At 36.5% G+C, this 25,334-nt stretch overlaps 2 protein-coding genes across 2 annotated transcripts in view; one reads left to right on the top strand and one right to left on the bottom strand.

The window, feature by feature from the left end:
* The first annotated feature begins 688 nt into the window (after positions 1 to 688).
* The window catches only part of LOC114492816 (TIR domain-containing adapter molecule 2), a 49,202-nt gene continuing 24,556 nt past the window's right edge, over positions 689 to 25,334 (top strand). The window contains exons 1-3 of the mRNA XM_028507367.2: positions 689 to 1,154; positions 7,764 to 8,009; positions 11,587 to 11,714. Coding sequence (XP_028363168.1) covers positions 975 to 1,154; positions 7,764 to 8,009; positions 11,587 to 11,714 — 554 coding nt within the window. The 5' untranslated portion in view covers positions 689 to 974. The remainder of the gene's footprint in view (positions 1,155 to 7,763; positions 8,010 to 11,586; positions 11,715 to 25,334) is intronic.
* On the bottom strand, positions 23,244 to 23,992 carry LOC114501882 (60S ribosomal protein L37a-like). The gene is given in 2 exon segments (XM_028518649.2): positions 23,244 to 23,779; positions 23,782 to 23,992. Coding segments are annotated over 2 exon segments (333 nt in total). The 3' UTR covers positions 23,244 to 23,657.

Raw genomic sequence — 25,334 nt, 5'->3', positions numbered from 1 at the left:
CTCAGATGAGATCAGGTGTGTTCAGGGTGGCATGGCGGTAGACTATTTCCTTCTCATAAAACTCTACCCACCCCCTCTGCTGATAATGTTGAAGTGCATGAGTCTCCTCCTGGTCATTTATTTAAAAAAAGATATACCTAAGTCAACACCTGTTAGCTACTATTAATATTACCCACCGCTATTTTTTTAATATTCTCACACAAAGTTTCTCCTCAGTAAAACAGAAATAATACCTACCTTATAGTGTTGTTTGTAGGATCCAAAAACCCAATAAATGTAGTGTGCTTAGCACAGTGCCTTATGATAATGAATACTCAATATGTGGTCTCAGAATTCATGCTCCTTGCTAAACTGCTTCCCCCTAAATTTGTTATTATTTATGAGAAACTCTCTGCAAACAGCTAAGCACTCAACGACCGGTGCTTTGTCCCCTAGGACAAAATGAGCTCTTCTTCACTTCCTCGGAGACCTCCCAGCAATCAGCTCTCACAGGAGCTCGAGCCTGTGCTAACTCTAGCTAAGCACCCTCGCGCCACACCCCTTCTTCAGGCTCCACCTCACGCCCTCCCTACGTTAGCCCCGCCCCTCGTCCCCAGCTGAGGTGGAGGCCAACCCCCGGCCTCGGGAGCTTCCACGTAGACACTCCAACGTCTCTCTCCGCAGAGAGTACTTCCGGGTCGCTGAAACAGGTGCCTCAGGCCCGCCCCTTCCCAAGCACTGGACCGCCACTTCCGGCCACCTCAGGCCTGTCCTCTTTTCTGTGCAGGTTTTGCTGTCTTTTCTGCAGGTCGTTCTGGGCCCTAGGTCCTGGCCTCTGAGCACCCCTCACTCGCCCCCAGCGGCTCGCTTTTCATCCACAATCTTTCCAAGGCTCGGAGCGACTCGGGCTGAGGCCTGCAGCGCGTGGCGAGTCCACGCAGACCTGACCCTGCGTGTCTCTGCAACTCCGTTGAGGCCACCGCCACCGCCTCGGGATGCCGCGGCTGGGGTCCGCCGCGGTCTGTTGGGGTTGCAGGCTGCTCGTGCTGCTGCTACTGCTGCTGGTCCCGGAACCCGGCGGCGCCTCTGAGATCACCTTTGAGCTTCCTGACAACGCCAAGCAGTGTTTCTATGAGGATATCACGCAAGGCACCAAGTGCACCCTCGAGTTCCAGGTACTCCAGGCTTTAGCGATTGGTTCTGCGGCCCCAGCTCACGGTTCCAGGGTCTGGGAGTAATCCACTGGTGCCCCTCTCCTGATCTTGTTTATTCATTCTTTGGCTTATTCAAGAATCAACTCTAGGTATCTGATACAGAGCATTTGGCTTTCCTTCTCTAAACCTTGGGCGAGAGACATTTAAGACCAGATATTAAGATATATGAATCCCAGAAATGCTTTCCGTAGCTGTGACTTTTTACGTTCTCGAGTGCCCTTCATTTGAGGGCCATTGAACTCTCATCCACACCTGTACTTCAAGTAGATTTGAAGTGCTGCCAACATCTAACTCCATTGCTTTTCAGTTTTTTCATTGTTATTAAAACTAATGGTTAATGTGGCTGTCCCTGTTATTGGAAGAGCATCATTCAAGGCCAGATGACCATCTGCCAAAGGTGTTGCAGAAAGAGTTGTTACAATAAATGAGAGGCCTCTTGTCATCTTTGGGAATATATTTTTTAAGTTTTTTTAATTTATTTATTTTTAGAGAGGGAAGGGAGGGAGGAAGAGAGGAGAGAGAGGAGGGGGAGAGAGAGAGAGAGAAACATCAATGTGCGGTTGCTGGGGGGCCGTGGCCTGCAACCCAGGCATGTGCCCTGACTGGGAATCAAACCTGCCACACTTTGGTTCGCAGCCCGCGCTCAGTACACTGAGCTTCGCCAGCCAGGGCAGGAATATATTTTTTAAAAAACTTTATTTGGCAAGATGTAGTTTAAGTTGGTTAGAACAATCTTTACTGTGTTTCTGTTATTTTTGGTAGACTTATTTCACATATTTGAGCAACCGTTCAGTGGTGCGTGCTGGTGACAGAAGGGATCAAAACACTGGAGGGCGTTTTATTCATTCTTGATTCCCCACCTGTCCTACCCTGCTTTTCTTAATTAGTACCTGCTCATTCATCAGAACTGCTTTAAGAGCAGATAATAGGGGATATACGATTTGGTCTTTGGGATCTGTGAATGCTTCCTTGAGCAAATGATTTTAAGATGAATTGTAAAGAATAAGTTGTACATACTTTGGTAAGTGAGAAGAGGGAATAGGCTTTGCAGTGATACTATAGTAAGGATGACTGAGAATTTGAAGACCATAGAGAGGTCCTATATATTTGGGAATAAGCCAGAGAGGAGAGGAAGGGGTGGCAGGGGTGCCAAACCATTAGTGCCTTGCTGTCTGTGATAAGAATTTTAGTTTTTCCTGAGTATGGGAAGCTATCATAGGGTGTGTAAGGAGTGCAGTGACATGGTCCAAATATTTTTTGGTGGTTATATGGATATTAATTTGTGCAGGTAGAGAAGGTATTTTGGAATGGATACACAGACTGTTTAGGGAGGCTATTGTAGTGGTTCAGCCTTAGACTAAGTCTAGGATGTTAGTCATGGGGAAGGAGGAAAGTGAAAAGATTGGAGATAATTTAGTAGGTAAAATCAATGGGACTTGGTGATGTGACTATAGTGAATGAGGGAGAGAAGGCTAAGGATGACCCTTGGGCTCGTTTAACTTCCTAGATTAGGACCAAGGGACAGAAAAGAAGATAGCAGGAACAGTAATATAAATTGTCAGCAGGAATCTTATTTGTTTACATTTAACAAACATTCTGAATTCTTATGTGTGTAGACATTGTTCTTGGTGTTGGGAATACTACCACTACTACTATTATGGGCTAAAAACGCCTAGTTATATGGCTGACAGTATGCCAAGTATATCAGGTGTATTACTTAATTCTCGGGACAACTCAATATAAAATAGGTATAGTTCTTATTCCTTTTTTACTGATGAAACTGAAGCTTTCATAGTTTAAAATACAAGATCATAAAAGAGCAAGAAGCAGAATCAGTATGCAGTTCTAGGTTAGTTTCCTTTCTTTTTTTTAAGATTCCATTTATTTATTTTTAAGAGAGGGGAAGGAAGAGAAAAAGAGAGGGAGAGAAATACTGATGTGAGTAAACATCGATCAGTTGCCTCTCATAGATGCCCCCACTGGGGACAGAACCCACAACCTTTTGCTTTGTGCTTTGTGGAGCATTGCCCAACCAACTGAACCATACCAATCAGGGTTCCAGGTTAAATTCTTTGCTTTATTATACTTCCCAAAGATAAATAAGACTCACTTTGACCTCAGGGAGCTTACATAGATACGTGGTCATATAATGTTAAGGGCAACAATGAAAGTGCACACTAGGTATTGTGGGAGCATAAAAAAATAACTTTCCTCCCACCTTCTAAGTTCTAGCTGGACAAATAATCAAATTAACAGACAGATTAAGAGGAGGAAATGTACACAGTTTATTATGGATGTAAATGCAGGGGTGTCATAGATATGAGATTCAAAACCTATTGGGCAGTTGAGGCTTATATTCCATGCTGGACAAAGCAGAAGGTGTGGGCAGGAGTCTGGGATTTCAGAGGGGAAATAGGCAATTCAGAGTTAGCAAGAAAGAGCAGAACATGTGGCAAATTCTTGCCAAGCAACCCAGAAACAATGGGGCAGAGGTGAGGAAACAGGATTTATTATTTTTCCCTCTCTGTCTGATATGATAAAGTGAATATCTAAGTCAAGGGTGTCAAACTCATTTTCACCAGGGGCCACAACAGCCTCACGGTTGCCTTCAAACGGCCAAATGTAATTTCATCTCCTTAACAGTTAAGGAGTAGTTACATTTATACAGTCCTAAAATTATTTTGGCCTTTTGAAGGCAACTTCAAGGCTGATATGGTCTCTGGTGAAAATGAGTTTGACACCCTTGATCTAAGTGAATTCTAAGGGTCCCTTCCTGAAGTAGTTTTTAATTATTATATGAATCTTTTTAGATGGGCAAAGGGGAGGTAACAAAGTCTTTAGTCTTTTGTTTCTTAATAACCAGCTTAAAATCAGTATTCCAAAAGGGGAGTGGCGAAACTTTGCCCACCTTTTGGCTCCCTCCCTCCAACCTCCCAGCGTACTGCTGGCTGAAGGAAGAAGGATCATTGGGAAGTTTCACTAAGGGGCTAGTGTTTAGTCTGAGTCTAGAGGGATAAATAGGAGTTACAAGGCTGCAGATAGAAAAAAGACATCCTAGGCAGATGTATTATGTTTGTAAGACATAATTCCAGTGGGCCTGAAATTAGCCTGAGCTGGCACTGAAATACACTAGGTAATATTGTTACTTTGATCTAAGGCCCTTAGGGGTGGTTTGTGACAATTTGTCGACATTGTTTATTGATAATAGTGAGATTGATGATTTGCACCTGGTCTCCATGAACCCTGCCCAAAGGCTTGGTATTAAGTCTGGTTACCTATCAGAAACATACCTGTGTGGCCAGCAAAATATAAAAAACCCAGCCAATAATCTTTTGGGCTCACTAGTTCCAAGGTGTTCCTTGTACGCTTGGTGGTTCCTGATCTGAGAGGGAGTGTTTGTCAAACCACAGCCCTCACACAGGGAGGCCAAAGAAGTCAACACCTAACCTCTCTTGACCTGTTTCTATGAGACAGCTTTTGGCTGTGAGGTTTTCTTTTTCTATAATAAACTGGATTTGTAAGCATTGTCATTTTGGGTCCTGTGATTCTTCAGCAAACAAACCCTGTTTAACTGTTAATGAAGATATAAAGCAAAGATTTCTTCTGGCAGTCTGATATTTTTGGAACACAGAATGAGAAAGGGTCTAAAAGGTGTGCTAAGGCTTCCTGGAGGAGGTACAGGGGAATGGTATTCCATTGTTAACAGGTTTGGATATTTCTGTTGGGGAAATCAAAAGGGGATTTCCAAAAGGAAGTGAGACTATCAGAAGGTTTTAGGCAAATGGGGGATGGAGAAGGATAGGGAGGTTCCCCCCACCTACAGGAGACATGTGGGGATGGGGGTACTACTGGCAAATAGTGGATAGAGACCAGAGATGCTGCTAAACATGCTAGAATGCACAGGGCAACACAGTCCCCCTAGGCCCTTTGTTCTAGGGCCTGGAACAAAGAATTACCCAGCTGGAAATGATCTAGTCAAGGTTGAGAAACACTTGATTAGAGGGATAAGAGATTGGGTTGTGGGAAGAACTTTTAGGAAGTTGTGGCAATAGTCCTGTCTGAATTGTGGATCAGGAATGGAAAAGATGGGATGAATTTGAAAAAGTCAATAACATCAAGAGATTTCTATGATTTAACTGGACAGGTAGGGACACTTAATTTGGGATGATTCCAAGTTTCTGTCTTATGTGACCAGACAGGTTGTAAAGAGGTACTTTTATCTGAAGAATGAGATTAGTTCTTTTAAAGTTTGTTGCAAGAAACATGGCATGAAGATCAGTTCTGGTCCTATTCAGTTTGTATATATGTATCTGATTATTCCATGTATAACAGTCAATATGAATAATTGGGTATATAAAAATGATGTCATTATTTTTACCTGGAAGAAAAGTTGTTGACTTTTGTGGGGAGGAGTAAATGCCCACTTGATAAGACACTTTTTATGTGAAAACATTATGTCTGTATATTAACTTGACATAGTTTTACATTTTCCTAAGTATATAACTTCATTTAATTATCAAAATGATCTTGTAACATAGTTTATTAATCATATCTTAAGAGACAAAAGGTCACATAAGTAACCAATTTTTCTTTGAAGTCTGAAGTTTGATCTGTGAGTTCTACAGATCTAGGATGTCAATATTATGCTAACCAAAAGTGTCCAGGCTTGAAAATACAGGCTTGTACCACCCAGTCTCGTGTTGGCTGGGAATCCATGTACCCTGTGTTTCTTCTCCTGTCTCCTCTTTCTTCCCACTCGGTTCTTTCTCATATAAGGAAGACTTTCTTCTCTTTAACTCTTTCTCCTTTTTTTCTCTTATTATGATTGTCCAATTACTTCAGTGTGGGGGGGCTCCACCTGCAGCCCCCCCCCCCCCCCCCCAGCCGCCACAGATAAGAGTAAGTGTAATAAGACATGATCTGCTTGGGAAGGAAATTTGGCTGATCTCTCAAAGGATAAGGGCCAGGAGCCTGTTCCTCAATGGGCTTTTATTGGGCTTGTTTTTCACTGGAATATAGGTAAAGCTTGTCAGTCATTGTCAGGCAGTAAGGATCAAACAATAGATAACATTCAAAGAACTATGAGGGCTTATAATGAGTGAGGATCAAATAGCTAAAGGGCTAGAAAACTTTGGGAAACAAACTCATTTTATGCTTGGACCCTTATCAGAAAACAGGCCATTCTTAGCAGAGCAGGTTTCACAGGATTTTATGCTTTCTTTCTTAGGCTTTTTTGCCCTGGGGAACTGCCTTTGTTTCAGGCTTAAGTCAGGCTGGGGAAGTCAGGCAGGCAAAAGATTAGGAAGCTTCTTGTAGACGGAATGAGGACTCAGGCTATGTTAAAGCCGAGGGGCGAGGGTCCATCACCCCCTTTCTCTATAGCCCCCCACATCCTTCCCTGAAGGCCCCTTCATGACTGTGCCTGTCTTAGATCGGTCCTTCCCTTGAGGACTCTTACCCATCATTGGCTAACGGGTCATCTGCCTGAGGCCAAGCAGGGTGAAGTAAAAGAGGGCCAAGGTGGAGCCCCTGCCAGGTAAATAAGCCTTGTCTCCTTAGAGGCTTATGTTCCCAAGGTCTCTCACTCAGCCTTAGCCATGGGGGGTTACAGCTTCTGAAACCAGGCAGGGTGGTTCCCAACACTTCAGGAAAAGTCTCCCCCTCCTCTCTTCAGGTGGACAACCCAGGCAGTGCATATTGTAACTGATTAAGCATAAGCCTTTGAAAATAGCTCCAGCATTCTCTTCAGAAACATTTCATCTACCCCCCAGCTTTTCTTTCAGTGTGCTTGCCCTTAAATACAATCTTTCCAGATAAAAGATTTTTTTGTGTTGTGTTGTTTTGTGTTTGCTTTATGTTTCTCTTGGAAACAAGTTTATAAATGGTGATAATACTCTTAGAACAGCCCAGAAGCCTATTCAGTGTATAATGTAGTTTAAAATACCCAGCTGGAATCAAATTCTGTATAACTGACCTATAAAAGAATTTAAACAATCTATTTGTGATTTGGCAGTAAAATTAGTTTGAATTCTGTGATGGACATATACTTGGGGTTTATGCTAAAGACTGATGTACTTTACTACTTCATTGTCCATGTGTGTACCTTGATGACACTCATGGGAAACTAGGTGAGAAAATTTGGGGAAGGAAAGCATTACATGGCACTAAGCTTAAGGGTTAAAAGTATGATTTTGGAGTTTAAGTTTTATCTTAACTCAATTTCTCAGTTTGTCAGATGGAGGGGTAAAAGAAAAACCCTCTGGTAGGATTGTTTGAGAGAATTAAGTGATATAAGAGATCTATGTTAACTAGAATAGTTGTCTGGCTAGTTAGCTAGTGCCCTCTCTCCTATTATGTAGAAGTATGTTCAGTTTTCATAAATCTTTAGTTGAACTGAAATCTGCCTCCCAAGTTCCATCCACTGGTAGAAATCAAAAAATGTAAAATTATCTGTGGTAATAAAGGTCTTCAGCCTGTATATAACCTTATTGCCATTTTAACAAGAAATCTGGGTATTTCTAAAATTTGTTAATTGCAATAATGTCTTCTTTTCTCTCTGTCTTTTTGTAGGTGATTACTGGTGGTCACTATGATGTAGATTGTCGATTAGAAGATCCTGATGGTAATGTGTTATACAAGGAGATGAAGAAACAGTATGACAGTTTTACCTTCACAGCCTCCAAAAATGGGACATACAAATTTTGCTTCAGCAATGAATTTTCTACTTTCACACATAAAACCGTGTATTTTGATTTTCAAGTTGGAGAAGACCCACCTTTGTTTCCTAGTGAGAACCGAGTCAGCGCCCTTACCCAGGTAAATAAAAAGTCAGCAATATAATGTTGGTGTGTGTAAAGGGAGAAAATGCATAGCTTATGTGCATTAACTTGTTGATAAGCACAGAATTTTAACTTTACCACAATCATTAAGACTTATCTTAATTCTTACACTAGGTTAGGCATTTCACAGAGGCTTTTCAGTGAAGACTGATGGTAAAGGATTGTATGAATTTTTAAGTATAAAAAAGAAAAGCTTTAAAATAGGAAGATCACTTAGGTAAAATCATCAATGGCAAAGGAAATTTAGGAAGTCCAAACAGTGCTCCAGCATTCTGAAGTGTTTTCTGTAATTCACGGAGGGATGTTGCTAATGTAACTTCATAGGTTGGTATAACTAGAAGCAAAATGATGCCTTAGTATATATAAAGATTACACAGATGGTTTCATACTAACATTTATGTTATTCAAGCTGCTGTTAAAATAGCTTTTGCTGTAACTTAAGGTAAAATACTAAAAGATTATTAAGTTGTCTAACAAAAATAGTTAAAGAAGCAAATTTGGGTTTTATTTTGAAGAATAGTGAGAGAAAGAAAGTGAAGGAGATTTAAAGTCAGTGAACAGATACTGCTCAGGTGGTGAAAGGGCTATTTTAGTTCTAGTTCAGAGACAGTATGAGCTTAGATCAGATCTAAAAGATAATCAGTTAGGTATTCAAAGGAATTATTTAACACCTGCTTGTTAAAATCTTTAACTGGTACAGTATTTCATTGTTCCCAGGTTCCAGTGAGTCCTTTGGCCAAAGTCATGTGATGATAGAGGCAGTTTTTAAGAATGTATAAGAGCTCTAATTCATAAACTTACTGTAGGTTTTAATAAGATGTATTCATGTGTTGTTATTTCTAGAAATGTTCTTTTTATTTTAGCATCCTGTGTGAATGGCACTTTGCTTTATAAAAAGGTTTTTCTTTCAGGCCATGGTTTATTACTTAGTCTTCATGAATTTTAATTTGTATAAGAAAGTAGGTTGCTCTCAAAAATGTAAGTAGATAAATATAAGAAATGACTGGTCATAAAGCAATCAGTATCACTTAATCTCCTTTATTTATTTTTTAAAAGATTTTTATTTATGTATTTTTAGAGAGGGAAGGGAGGAAGAGAGAGAGAGAGAGAAACATCAATGTGCAGTTGCTGAGGGCCATGGCCTACAACCCAGGCCTGTGCCCTGGCTAGGAATGGAACCTGCGATGCTTTGGTTCGCAGCCCGAGCTCAATCCACTGAGCTACGCCAGCCAGGGCTAATCTCCTTTATTTATATCACATTTTTAAGTCTTTTCTCAATTTTACTTTTCTACTTTCAAAAAGCTAAAAAGTCTTTTCTACAATAAGGATACTTATAAAGCAGCTGTTCATATTTTGAAATTGAAAACCATTATCAGCTAATAAATGCAGAATAAATAATAGTTTTATTAAATCAACATTTGTTAGCCACTAATAAAACAATGGATCTAGAGTAGTCAGTAATGACCAGTCACTGCTAAAACCATTAGATGAAGGGCAGATGGGAAACCTTATAACAGGTAGACAAGAGTGATTATCACCTAAATCTAACACTATTTCACAAATGGAGTGATAACTAGACGTTATGTGTCTGGTGATAATAGGCAATAATGAAATACACAACATTGCCTATGAGGTATTCCCACTAAGAACATTACACCTGAATCCCATCAAGGCTCTAGCTCCAACTACCAGTTTATAAGAAACATGAAAGATGAACACCATGGGACTACAACTAGCAAAGTTCGGGAAGAGAAAAATGCCACAGGATTGATGCCCCAATTTCTTCAATAAATAGAGAGATAGGAAGGGAAAAAAGAAGGAAGAGAACCTAAAGATTAAAGAAGACCCAAAAGACAAATCAACCAAATCATTGTGTTGATCTTGTTTGGATTCGGATTTGTGAACAACTTTTGAGGCATTTGGGGAAATTTGAATAGCAACTCTATATTCAATATAAACTAAAGGAATTATTTTAAATTATGTGTTATAATGCTATTGGGGTTCCATTTTTTAAAACTGTCTTTCAAAAGTAAATATAAAGTATAAAAATATAGCTGAAATGATAAAATATCTGGAATTTGCTCTAAAATAATTGGAGTAGAGAGGAGAATTGTTAGGGAATACAGATGGAACAAGATTAGCCATGTGTTAATAATTATGGAGGTTCTTTGTTCTGTTCTCTATACTTTTGAATATGTATGAACATTTCCATTCTAAAGGTACAAAGAAGAAAATGGAAATGACACCATCTGAAAAATTATATTGAATCTATGCATTTTGTCCTTTGATTTCTGTATTTTCTCTAATCCAGCTGTTCTTAATCCATACCCCGTGGTCAGGCTTCAAGGAATCCTTAAACATTCTGAATTTGTGTCAAATCTTTGTTTCCATGCATATTTTCCAGGGAAAGAATCCTTAGGCCACATATTTTGAGAACCATAGAAAGCAAAGAAATGCTGCAAGCACCTCTCTAGCCTCACCACAAATTAGAAATTACTAATTTTAGCACTCATTTAGAAAGATTACTTTTGCTAATCTTTCATTCCTAGGGGCCTGGTTGAAAAAAAAGAACAGCAAAAATGTTTGAATATTCTAAATAGGTAAATTCAATCTGTAGATCCCATAATTTTATACTTTTTTAAAAGCACCTTTAATGGAATATGTTTACAATTATTGCTTTTATTCATAATTTGGTAGAATTTTATTGACTATTTGAATTATTTTCTAATGTTTACATTCCTTAGTTAAAATTAAGACAGATTGTTTTTTAAATTCTTAATATATGGTTTGCAATGTAAAATAAGTATATAATAAAGCATGTATTTCATCACCAGGATTGTTTTGAGCAGAAGAAAAATATTAAGCTCTGATTTATTAAAAAAATTAGACATTTAACCCTTCTCAAGTCAGGTGGTGTAATTAATGTATTAACAGTAAGGTGTCTTCAGATAAAGCCTCACAAACTGATTACACAGTGAAACTGAAACTTGTATCCCATTGAAAACATATGTATTGGTTTAGTTCACTGACGTGAGGGAAAAGACTTATTTAGCAAATTGGTAGATGTAAAAAAAAAAGATATTCCCACTCTGACATTATTTTCAGATTCAACTATTTTTATGCCATACTTAGAATTTTATTTGGAATTGGATATTCTTATTGATCAGATTTACTGTTCTGCCCAATCTCTTTCTCCTAATCCTTCCTCTTTGGGGAATCTGGGTTTGTAAATTTATAGCCACAAATCTTCCCTGATAAGTATTTCTGCTACTGTGAGCTTGATGTTCCATCCTTACAGATGCCACACCTGTGACATTTAGTCTGCAGCAATCAGCTGCTTTATGGGATCTGACCTTTCCAGTTGTACTAGTGGGAATGAGGAAAGGCAGTAAGGGTTGCATTGCTAGGACCAGTGGCGTAAATGTGTGAATGAATGAATGCCAATTTAGTAGAATATTAATGAAATAAAGAATTAAAATGAAATGAAAATATGACTATGCTAAATGAATTGTACAGAAAGTATTAAACATATAACTGGAAATATTTCTCTTTAGATGGAATCTGCCTGTGTTTCCATTCATGAAGCTCTGAAGTCTGTCATTGACTATCAGACTCATTTCCGTCTGAGAGAAGCTCAAGGCCGAAGCCGAGCAGAAGATCTGAATACAAGAGTGGCCTATTGGTCAATAGGAGAAGCCCTCATTCTTCTCGTGGTTAGCATAGGGCAGGTTTTTCTTCTGAAAAGCTTTTTCTCAGATAAAAGAACCACCACAACTCGTGTTGGATCATAACTACGTTTTGAGAATTGATGCACCATTGCCACTGTAATATTGCTGTCCTCTAATTAATTTTAGATACTGAAGAACTTAATATTGGCAACATTTTAAAAACCTTACTCATATACTTATTTGGGGGGATGTACGATGAATATCCCCAAACTGTGGAAAGGACACCTTTTTTTATTTGTAAAGGTATAAAAACTTTGGAACTTATTTTGGGCTATTCATGTTAAATATTCAACACCAATGATCTACACTTTTCTTGGTTGTTTATATCTACTATTCGCACACTAAACTTTGGTATTTTGATTCCTTTTTGCCATTTAAAAATACTTTTCTTATAGGTAGTGGATATTTTTAAAACCTTCAATTTAATATTTACATATGTTGTGGAGGAAGAAAATTGCCTTTTAATTGTTTGTAGTAAATAAGGTTTTGATTTTCAGAAAACCAAATGTGATTAGTTGTAGCCCAAGCCCTATTCTGCACTGTTTAATTTTTATGGGGGGAAAAGTCTACCATAGAAATGTTTGTTAATATTGATATAATTTTAAATTGATACATCATGGTATAACTTATTTTTCACTAGCTTGGAAAAATGTCAGGGTTTTGTTTCGGGGGGTTTTGACTTATAACCAGATGTTATTTTTTTTTTTCATAAATACATTCTTACCACACAGAAAATAGTGTGTTTCAGTAACATCATGGAATTTAAACAGGCCTTAAAAATCAGACTGTCATACCAGATAGAATAAATACAGCATAATTTAAGATACTTCAATGTCTTATAGTGTAGGGGCAAATGAGATTAAGAAAAAGTTTAGTGAGTTACCTGCACACATTACATTTTCAGTGCTTTTACAAAGAAAAAAGGTGATCTGTTTCATTTAAACGTTAAATTGGCTGGTTCTTGCCCTTATGTGGTTTTCATGTTTTTGAGTCATTCCCAGCTTAAATTGACAGTTATAATATTAGTATCTTAAAAGTGCCATACGTTTAATCCCAATAGGTGTGATGCACTGAGAAGTTAGTTTTTTTGGATTTTTTTCTTTTCTGTTCTTTTCTTTCTCTTTTGTCTTGCACATGTAATTTGTATAATCTCTGGTTAGAATCCCTAATATGACTTTTAGAACACTGTGTGTGTTTTTTTATTTGATAATCTTCATCTTTGATTGTACTGCATTTAATGAATATTAAATAGCTCATATTCTGTACACTATATGGTTTAGAATGTGTTTGTATTTTATAAATTGTATAGATTGAGCTGACTGAAATAAGATTTTGTTTTAAGTATTCTAAGATAGAACCCAAGATATTGCAAAACTGTATAGGTGTTTAAAGCTTTTCTGCTTTAAAAAAAAATGCAACTAACTGCTTTTTGTCATGCCTCCCTCCCTCACCCAAAGGTGATAAGTGCGAATAAGACTTATGTTGTAGAGACTTTGATATGTGGTACCATAGAATACTGATTAGGTAGCAATTCTAGTCACCACTACTGACTAAAAGTTAACTCAATCTTAAGCTGTCTTAAAATGCATATGTACACTACTGCATGCAAAAGCAAAAGGAATTAAAGTTGTCATGCTGGCTAATTTCAAATGCTGCAGTGTAGCAAAGGATAAACATATTTTCAACTTCAGCTTTTTCTTTAATTCTAAAATTTTTGAAGACCAAATAGTTAATCCTTAATAACAGATTAAGAATTGAAGTTTAAATTTTTGCAGCTTTATCTATTTGGATTCTTATATTGGAGTTGCCCTGCAGCTTTATATGTCCCTCTGTATTTAGGTTTGAACATTTTCAGCACTAATGTTAATGTGGTTCATAGCACGGATGTATTTTAAATGTCCTTTCTGGTTACCTGTCTGCTCTGTTATGCTCAGATACTTAGACCATAATTAAGCAGAGTCAGGTACTATCAGTGTGCTGAGTTTGGCATAGATAATGCATTTATTTCATCTGTGCCTATCAAAACTTCTTAATATTAGATTATTTCTACAAATAACTTTTGATGAAACTATTGAAATATATTAAAATGTTTGAAATCACCACTGTTACCTGTTGTACAAAATAGTACAGGCTTAGTCTAGTCTGTATTAACTGGTTAACATTTGATGACTGTCTAGACTCAACTGGGTATGTATATATATATAAATGAAAGAATACATATCTATACAGACATAAATGTTAAGTAAACTTTTTTCTTCCTCCTAATATATAAGTTGTAGCTCATCTTTTTTCTTTAATTCTTTTGTAGCTTGATGCGACAGTTTGAATTTCCCAAATATTTATATTTGGATATATGGCTCAGAATATATATTTAAACATCATTAGCTGTATATATTTTTAAAGTAAATAATGGAAAGGGACTTGATATACAAGTTTATACTAAAATTTCAACCATGAAGATATAAGATTACTTTGCTAATAATCGAAGCCTTTTTTCTAAAAAGAAATAAAATGGTACGTGGTTTGTAACTTTCATTCTGGCTTGATGCTAATCAACTTTGAAAATACAATGGACTGAAAAGCAATTTTATTCTTTGAAAGATTTCATTCAAATCTCTGTACTGTCCATATTTGCTTCAGTTTATAAGTGTGTAACATTGATAGTTAAATAGGACAAAGCAGATCCTATGACTGTTTTCAAAAATTAAATTAATAAATAAATGAGGGGTTTTTCATTTATTTTTGGAAAAACAAATTTCTCTAAACAGATAATGGTTCTGTAGGATTGCCTCAATCAATTCTTGTAGAATAAAAAAATCTTTCAACAAGCTGATTTGTTTTTGTCAGGATTTAAATTTTTTTAAAACTCCTTATGAACCTGGAGCTTGGAGTAAATTTTTGTAGGAAGAGAGTGATTATTTGATTTTTCATCAAAGCATCTTAGGGACTGGGCAAGGAAAAAAAGAAATAACAGGTAACCCCCACTTTTCAAAAGTTCATGTATGCCACTTCCTTTTTACAAAAGATCTGTATTACATGTGCCTGTTTTCACTAACTGGAAGAAATCCAGAGGATTTTTCTTTTACAAGAAATGGTGAAAAATGAAAACAGCATTTAGCATTTGTCTTTCAGGGAGCCATTATAGAAGCAGCACGCACCCGGAGCAGCGTGAGTGACACTGCTTTTATTCTATGTTAGTATTGTTTTAGGTTTTATGTGTTATTTGGTAGGTTATTTTGTGGGTTTGGGAACACTTAAAGTTTTTTCCATATAAGTGGTAATTTTTCTTTGCTTTACCTCTTTTCTGCTTATGAAAGTTATCATAGGAACATTCTATTTTCAGAAAGCAGGGGAAATTTGTACCACCTCTAAACTGCCTCATTTTTAACACGTTTTGCATTTCTTACTGAAAGTTTGGGTGAAAGCAGTTTAAGCCTTCAGTTCTCGGAGAAGCTCTTAGTTTTTAAGTAAATTAACCTTAGGTTGTATAATGCCAAGGTGCCTCAGTTTTTTTCTTTCCCTTCATTAATGTAGTTATAGGGGACATTCTGGTTTCTGGGCAAAATTCTACAAAAATAAATAACAGTTATTTTAGTTAACATTTATTGAATGGTTACCCTGTGCCAGGTGCTGTGCTAAATATTTTACTTGTATGGATACATACTATCTTTGCAATAATCCTATGAACTAAGGAGTTCCCATTGTGCCGACGAGAAAACACGGAAGCATAAAGAGGTTAGGAAACCTGCCCATAGCTCAGTAGTTAGCAGAATGTGAATACAAACTATTGCATCTGGCTCCAGAGCCCTCTTTCTCAACCACCAGGCAGTGTTGCCTTACAAACACCAGTTAAAGGATAGATCTCTGAGGGTTTAACTGTCTTGATTTCAGTGTAGCTCAATATTGGTTCAGAGCTTTGGTTTCAAGTTCAAATCATGGTTTTGTAATAATCTGCTAGAAGTTTCAAAACTGAACAAGATAGTCTGACCTCCAGGAACATAACTTAGTTTGGGGAGGCCGGATAATTATATAAGGAAGTAATGTTATATTAAGTAATGAAGCAGAATGGCCTTGAAGGGGCTATTCAGGGGCCACCTTAGCCGCCAAGGCATTTATAAGGTGCTATCGGAGGAAGAAATCACAGGGTCCAGCAGAAGTAAGGCTTGCTTGAGTGTGGTTTGTAGGGTATATGAGTGTCTTGCATGAGATGGACAGCAATTTGAACATTTCACCTGAAGTGTTATGCTGTGCTTGAGTGTGATATTGTTATGTTATACAATTACATGCTTATGATTTTGTAATAAAAGATTTCCGTAATAAAAAGGGTGCGTTATTTGTGCTGGACCCTGTATATAGGTTGGAAGACTCATCCCAAAAAGTTTAACTCAGTCTACCCACAGGGGATGTCCATGGTTGTCTAGCTAGGACAACAACTGAGTGGAGTGAACTCTAATTTAGGTATATGGACTCTTGGCAAGTACCCATTGCTACAGGTTGGAAAAACATGTTCTTTAACTTTGTTAATAAAGTTGATGATCTCTTGTCCATCTCAGTTATTTCCAAATTCTGGAGGAAAATACAGAATGTTATCCCTAAACTTTCAAATGTTCTATTTTTCACTCTGTTTTTTCCATTTTATCTATAAGATATCATTAGAAATGACCGCATTCCTTCCTGAGATTGAGAAGTAACAATGGTCCGGTATAATCTGTTTTTAGTGTTGGTATTTGCTAGTGATTACTCCTACCTTAAAAAGAATTTGAGAAATAATGGTTCTAAGAATAAACCCACCCATCATCCCACCATCCATTTTGATGTTTTTCAGTTATTTTTATAGACATATGTTTATGTTTTTTAAAAATTGGTATTATCTATAATAAATTTTCAAACTTGAAAATTGTGAAATCTGCCATAATACAGAAGAGGGTATTAAACATGTACAGGTTAAAGAGAAGTAAAATTACAAAGCACATGCTGATACAACAAATGCTCAGTTTAAGAAATTCAACATTGCTAGCCCCACCACAAAATGTTCCTATGTATCTTTTCCTGATCACACACCTGAAATTCTTCACAGAGATAACCAATGTTCTGCTTGTAATGAAAATAATTTTCTTATTCTTTAAAAATATTTTTACCAGTTATGATAAATCTCAAACTGCTTTTTAAAATAACTTCCAAAGATCACAGATACTTTTAGAAATACAAAAATCACATGTTTGAAGATTTTGGCAATATCAAACTGTCACTTATCTCGGAATCAGCCTGTAGCAGTTCAATATGGTCTATAGACCACACTTTGAACAGTACTGATAGTATTCCTGAAAAATATATATTTTAAATCAGGCAAAAAGTAAACTTTAATAAATAAAATTTAATGAGTAATAAATTCTATTAGAATATTACATGTATCATACTGTGACTTTGTTTTGCTAAGTCACCCATGTTGGTGCATATGGCTGTGGCTTGTTTCATCACTGTCCATTATATGAGTATACTATACATAGTTATATACTATACGCAGTTATGTGTTTTCTACTTAATGGCATTCGGATTGTTTCAGGTTTTTTTGCTGGTATGAACAAATCCACTATGAACATTTTTGTATGTCCTATTGCACATGTGTATGATCTTTTGAGAATACATCTAGGAATGGAATTATTTGCTTATAGAATGTGTGTGTCTTCATTTTTACTAGGTAATGTTCACCTTAAAGCAGTTGTATCAGTGTTTTCACCAGCATTGTTAGAAGGTTCCACATTTGGTATCGTCAGACTTGAAAACTTGAAAATCTTCTGGATATTTCTGTTATTTTTATAGATGTATGTACATTTGTTAAAGAATATACTTAATCATTGTTTAATCTGCATTTCCTTGAGATTAATTATTTTTCCTCATGGGTTTACCATTTTGACTTTCTCTCTTGTAAGTCCTTGTTTAAATTATTTGCCCATTTTTAAAAAGAGGATTGTTTGACATTTTCCTATTAACAGGATCCCTTCGTGTATTCAGGAGACTAATCCTTTGGTTATAACTATTTCAAATATCTTCTCAGTTTGTTTTTATCTTTCTCTTTCTGGTGAAATGTATCACTCTTTTTCTGTATTGGTGTTTCTATATCTTGTTTAAGAGAGATTTCTCTATCCTGAGGTCATGAATATCTTTTCCTATGCTAAGTTCTAAAATATGTGTATTTTGTCTTCTACTTGAATTAAGTTTTGTACAAGATAAGGTAGATAATCAGGTTTCTTTTTTAATTTCTTGACAGTTCATCTATATTGATTTGGAATGCAATTCGGTCATCTAGTAAGTGCCCCTATTTACATGAGTCTCTGCTTCTGGGCTTTCTGATCTATTCCATTGATCAGTTAGTCCTTACACCAGTAACACACTGTATTAATGACTAAACCTTTTTAAAGTCTTTTTTTAAAAAATGGATTTCAGAGACAGAGAAACATCATTTTTTTTCCACTTATTTATGCATTCATTGATTTATTCTTGGATGTACCCTGACTGGGGATGGAACCTGCAACCTTGAAGTATCAGGATGATGCTCCAACCAACTGAGCTACCTGGCCAGGGCTTAAATTCTTGTTATTTGGGAAAACAGGTCTTAATACCTTGTTTTTCAAGATTTTGGCTATCTGATTATTTGCATTTTTGTACAAAGTTTAGCATTAACGCAAGTATCAGTAAAACGAAATAAGTCCCTTAGGCTTTTGATTGGAATTGTATTGAATTTGTGAACAATTTCCTCTTTATAATAGTGCATTTTCTAGTGAATGAACATATCCTTCCATTGTTAAAGTCTTAGATCTTTTGATGAAGTTTTGTCATTTTCTTCACAGAAGTACATATTTATTATATATTTTGTTAAATCTCATTTTCTTGTTTTTAATATTTTTGATGCTGCTATAAAAAGTAACTTTAAATTTTTTTTCCTGTTGCTGGCATATTGATACACAGTTTTTAATCTGATTTTTCTTTTCAATTCTGACAATTCATCTGTAGATTCTTCTGGACTTTATGTGTATAATTGTATCATCTACAAGTCAGGACAAATTTGTCTTTCTGTTCCCCAGTACCTTCTGTTCCTTTTTTTTTCCTTGACTCATTACATTTGCAGGGATCTTCATCTAGTAGGATGTTGAATGGAAGTCATAATAGGCTCTTTTGTTTTGTTGCTGTTCTCTGGGAATGCTTTCAAGGTATCCTATAAGCAATTTATGGTATTTTTATTAAGTTTAGAAATTTCCCTGTTATTCTGAGTTTGCTGAGATTTATTTTTATAATCATTAAGTTGAATATTATCAAAAGTGTTTCTGTACTTATTGAGAAAAATCATTTTTTACATCTTTATTCTCTTAATGTCATCAGTTACACAGATTTGTTTCCTATCATTAAAACCACTTTCTTTTCTTGAGGTAAAACCAATCTGGCCATGATGTGATTTGTTTGTTTTTTATAGCTGGATTTGGTTTGTTTTAAGATTTTTGCTTAATATCAATATTGTATTGCCTTAAAAAATGAGTTGGAGAGTGGCTCGCTTTCCTGTTACCTAGAAGAGCTTCTATAAGATTTGCATTACTTCTGTCTTGAATTAGAAGGAAATCAGGAATCTTTGGTGAAGTGTGTTTTGGGTCTGGCATCTTTGTTGGATACTGATTCAGTTTTATTAATAAGAGTATTTTATGTAATATTGGTAAATTGAATATTCCTAAAAATGTGTTTATTTCATCTACATTTTCAAATTTATCAGCACAATGTTATTCCTGTTCTCTTTTTAACATGTCAGATCTATAGTTATGTTCCTCTTTTCATTTCTGATACTATTATTTGTATCTTCTTTTCTACTTAACCAGTCTTACCAGAGGTTTATCACTTTTATTGTTTCAAAGAGCAAATATTTTGGTGATTTTCTTGTTATATATTTGTTGTCTTTGTCATTGATTTCAGCTTTTTCATGATTTCTATTTTTCTAGGTTGAGTTTAATGTCATATTTCTATATTCTTGGGATTTAGCTCAAATTTTTAACTTTCTAATATATATTTAAGTTTAATATATATCAAAACTATACATTGCTGCCCTGGCTGGCATAGCTCAGTGGATTGAGCTCGGGCTGCGAACCAAAGTGTCGCAGGTTCCATTCCCAGCCAGGGTACATGCCTGGGTTGCAGGCCATAACTCCAGCAACCGCACATTGATGTCTCTCTCTCTCTCTCTCTCTCTCTCTCTCTCTCTCTCTCTCTCTCTATCTCCCTCCCTTCCCTCTTTAAAAATAAATAAATAAAATATTTTTTAAAAACTATACATTTCCTTCTAAATCCTACTCTAGCTCTATGTTAGTTTTCTATGCTATGTAACAAATTACAACAAATTGTCAGTTTCAAACAGCATACTTTTGTTATCTCACAATACTATGGGTCAAGAGTCTGGGCAAACCTCAGCTGGGTTCTGTGCTCAGGGTCTCACAAGGCTACGATCAAGTAGTCACTTGGACTGTGTTCCCATCTGGAGCTTGGTGTCCTCTTAATTCATCAGGTTGTTCACAAAATTCATTTCCTTGCAGCTGTAGAACTGAGGCCTTCAGCCACTCAGGGCTTCCCCTCCACTTAAGCAGTTCACATCATTACTGCTTGCTTCTTCCAGGCCAGCAGGAGAATCTGCTGTGTTGAGTCTCTTCTTTCAGGAAAGGCCTGATGGGCCACCCACAGTAATCGCTATTCAGAGTCTACTGAATAGGGACCTTAATTACACCTCCAAAATCTTTTTACCTTTCCCATATTCTGTTGATGAGAAGCATGTTGTAAGGTCTGGCCATGTGAAGGTATAGATATGGGGATGGGGAAGGATTTCAGGAGCCATCTTAGAATTCTGCCTACCTACTACAAGCTCTATTCTACAAGACTTGATACCTATCATTCACAAATATATTTTCCCATATGGTTCGTTCCCTTTACATTTTACTGCTGTTTTCTTTGGCCATGGAGAAGCTTTTTATTTTGATGAGGTCCCATTTGTTTATTCTTTCCTTTATGTCCCTTGCTCTAGGAGGAATAGCAGTGAAAATATTGCTGTGTGGAATGTCTGAGATTTTCCTATGTTCTCCTCTAGGACTTTTATAGTGTCGTGACATATTTAAGTCTTTTATCCACCTTGAATTTATTTTTGTATGTGTTACAAGTTGGTGATCACGTTTCATTTTTTTGCATGTAGCTGTCTGGATCTCCCAACACCATTTGTTGAAGAAGCTATTTTTACTCCATTCTATGCTACTTCCCCCTTAGTCAAATATTAATTGACCATGGATACTTGGGTTCATTTATGGGCTCCCTATTCTGTTCCATTGGTCAAGGGTTTGATTTCCAAAATATATAAAGAACACAACTCCACTCTAGGAAAACAAACAACCCAATTAAAAAATGGAAAAGGACATGAACAGACACTGTTCCAAGGAGGACATACAGAGGGCCCACAGACATATGAAAGGATGCTCAACATCACTAGCCATCAGAGAGATGCAAATTAAAACCACAATGAGAAACCACTTCACTCCTGTCAGAATAGCCATCATAAACAAATCAACAAACCGGGGCTGTTGAGGCTGTGAAGAAAAGGGAACCCTAGTGCACTATTGGTGGGAATGCAGACTTAGTGCAACCATTGTGGGAAACAGTATGGAATTTCCTCAAGAAACTAAAAATGGAACTGCCTTTTGACCCAGCAATTCCACTGCTGGGATTATATCCTAAGAACCTTGAAACACCAATTTAATAGAACCTATGGACCCCAATGTTCATAGCAGCACAATTTACAATATCCCAGTGCTGGAAGCAACGTAAGTGCCCACTCATAAATGAATGGATCCAAAAACTAGTACATTTACACAATGGAATACTACGTACCAGAAAGAAAGGAGCTCCTACCCTTTGCAACAGCTTGGATGGATCTGGAGAGCATAATGCTAAGTGAAATAAGCCATGTGGTGAAAGACAAATACCATATGATCTCATCTATAAGTGGAACCTAATCAACAAAACAAGCAAAATATAACCAGAGACATTGAAATAAAGAGCAAACTGACAGTAACCAGAGGGGAGAAGGGTGAGGGATAATGGGGGAAAATAAGGGAAGAGCCACCAAAGATCATATGTATGATGTATAAAAGACCCATGGACAAAGGCAAAGGGGGGTGGTAGGTTCAAGGGTGGGAAGGCAGGGGGTGTGGTGGGGTGAAAATGGAGACAACTGTGCTTGAACAACAATATAAGTAAAAGACTTGATACCTATTTTACTTAATCAATTTCAAAGAATTTTCTGAATTTGTTATCCTAATTTGACCCATAGATATTATTTGGAATTACAATTCTTAATTTCCAAACATAAGTATTTAAGTTCTGTTTTATTGATTTCTAACATAATTACACCATTGTGATCAGAGAGCATAGTCTCTATTATTTAAATTACTTGAAATTTACGGGCAATTGCTTTATGATTCCACTTACCTTTCTCTCAATTTATGTTGTCACATATTTTGTATACCTTTAAATATGTTATTACTATTTTATTCAATATTCATTTAGATTTACCCATTTATTTGTCACCTTCTTGGCTCTCTGTTCCTTGCTGCTCTTGAAGCTTCCATCTAGAATAATTTTTCTTCTGCATGAATACATTTAGAATTTCCTTTAGTGCAGGTCAGCTGGTAGCAAATTCATTTCACTCTTTTTTTGAAAATGTCTTTATTCTGCCTTAATATTTGAAGGAAATTTGTGCTGGGCATAGAATTCTCTTTGGATAATTTTATCTTGAAGTATCTTCCTATTGTCTGCTGGCTTCCCTTTTGTTATGAAGAAATCAGCTATCTGTTGCCTTATTGAAATGAATTTTTTTTTGTCTGGCTGCATTCAAGATTTTCTCTTTGTGTTTGATTTTTCTGCAATTTCCTTGCTGTAAGTGACTTCATTGTATTTTATTACTTGTTGTTGTTTTTTTTTGTTTTTTTTTTTGGCATCTTGGATCTGCGGATTGATATGCCAGTTCTGGGAAATTTTCAGCTATAATCTCTTTAAATGTTGTCTCTGTGTAATGCGCTCTCTCCTTGCCTTCTGGGACTTCTAAATGTATGTTAGACCTTCTTGGTGTATTTCCTGTATCTATTTTTCTTGTATATGTTCTATATTTATTTTATCTGCATCATCTAGATTCTGATATAGCTTGTAAATCATGAATTCACTTTTTAGCTGTTTTTAATCTGCCATAAGACATTCATTGAGTTCATAATATGTTTTTATATTTTTTAATTCTATTTTTGTTAGGTTCTTTTTTTCTTATGTGCTCTGTTATTTTTTATGTCATCCAGTTTCTTGCTGTATTTTTTAAATCCTCCCTTGAGAATATGTTTATTGATTTCAGAAAGAGAAAAAGAGGGAGAGAGAGAAAAAAACATTGATGTGAGAGAGAAACATCAATTGACTGCCTCCCATATGTGCCCCAACCGGGAATCAAACATGTAACCTAGGTACGTGCCCTGACTGGGGATCGAACCCACAACCTTTTGGTATACGGGGTAATCTCCAACCAGCTGAGCCATCCGGACAGACCTTGCTGCATTTTTAAAGTGAGAATTTTATTTCTGTGGATTACCCTTTGTGTCTGATAATTCCAGTGTGTACAGCCTACTGTGATTCTTTTTGTGGATCTGTAGTTCATATTGCTTCTAGTTAATGTTGTCTTGGTTATCCTTGTACTTCATTATGTTTGTACTTGAAAAACCTAAAAAAAAAGGAATAATTTAAGATCTGGGATGATTTTATCTTCTTTAAGAGGTTTTTGGGTTTTGTTGTTTATCTGTATGTTATATAAATTAACTCATTTATTAAAGGCTAGCTATATTTCAAATAACAAAGCTTCTACTGATTTTTAGTTCCTTCAGTCTTCTGATGGCAGACTTTACTGTGGTGGCAGAAGTGATCATGCAGGTCCAGGTACCACCAGCTATTATTTTCATGCAAGAACATAGTGCCACATCCCCACAGCTCATCTTATCTTGGTTTTGCTATAGAAAGAGCAAGTGTACTTAACCTGCTGGCTGATTTCAATTTTCTTCACCATTTTCTTGAGGGAGGCACTATAATGAGTCTCATATTTACCAACAATTCTGACTTTCTTGGTGCGTTTAGCTTTGTCATCGCAAAGTAGTTTTGATCCCAGAGAAGGAGGTTTTTTCATTCTTTCTACCAGGTGTCTGAGGTCACAGTCTGGAACTTAGGCTTTAGATTTTCTGTGCCCTTTCAGATGACCCACTGAATTTCGGTTTGTACCCCCGACTCCAGGATACAGCCCTGACTTGGGCTTTGGTCTAAAGGGGTGTTTTCACCATTTGGTGGATACTAAACCCAACAGCTCTGGGTTGGATACTAAACCCAGAGCTCTTTCCAGCTCTGGTTGTTGATGAAAAGACAACTCCACCTTTCAGCTACATTCTCTAAGATTAGCAATCCATCCCAAGGGCAAAAGTAGCTTTGGCACTGCTTCCTGAACTCTAATTCTGTCCCGGAATTTGACCTGAGAAATTCTAGCTTTTATGTCTTCAAAAAGATACCTACTGTTTTTCAGGGGAGCACTGATCCAAATAACCTGTTTTCTGTTTCCTCATTACCCACCTTCAGAAATTCAAAGTTACGTCTTGGTCATGAATAAAATGTGCAACTTTTGTATTTTTTTTCCTATGTCACCCTTGGGTGACTCATAGAGTTCAATTTCCCCCAGATAATATCTTCATATCAGTGACTCATTTATTTTTTCAACAAATATTAATTTAGTGCCAAGTATATCTCTTTCTAGAACTAGAGCACGGGTGTCCAACCTTTTGGCATCTCTGGGACACACTGGAAGAAGAGTTGTCTTGGGCCACACATTAAATACACAAACACTAATGAAAACTGATGAGCAAAAATAAAATCCATGCATAATTTTTGTGATATTGGCCACCACAGATCAGCATAAAGGTCCTCACATAATAACCCTAGTTATGCAGCGACCCTTTCAATAATCATTTATAATTGTGGAGCAGGTCCCAAGTTTGCGATCACTAATATAGGAAAGTACATATTAAGTAATAACATGTCATTCATGTTTTTAAATATTTTTTATTGTAAATGTAAAAGAAAAGAGGGCAACATAAAACTAGTGGGGCCTTTGACATTGTATTTGAAAAACTAGTGCATCAATATCTGGCTTGATAGAAGTAGTTGCAATTCTTAGTGAGTTTTCAAGGTGCTTGTCAGATATTTTGGTTCTAATTGTACTCTTAATGTGTTTTATTCTTGAAAACAGTTGCTTGCAAATGTAGGTGCTGCCATATAATGATGACATGAGTGAGGTGTGATTGTGAAGCAAAGGATATTCATTTCTGGGAATATAGGATTTATAAAGTCCAGTAAAGAGACATGATCAAAGTTTTCTTTAAGTTGAGTGTCAGGTTGCAGCTCTATGTGTTCCATTTGAAAATTGGCAGGTAATATATTTATGTCAACTGAAAATGAAATTGCAAACATAGCAAAATATTGAT

This window comes from Phyllostomus discolor, chromosome 3 (assembly GCF_004126475.2).
Source record: "Phyllostomus discolor isolate MPI-MPIP mPhyDis1 chromosome 3, mPhyDis1.pri.v3, whole genome shotgun sequence".
In the NCBI taxonomy this organism is placed as follows: Eukaryota; Metazoa; Chordata; class Mammalia; order Chiroptera; family Phyllostomidae; genus Phyllostomus; species Phyllostomus discolor.
The sequence above is the reverse complement of the archived record's forward strand: the minus strand, read 5'-3'. Positions and strand labels throughout refer to the sequence as shown.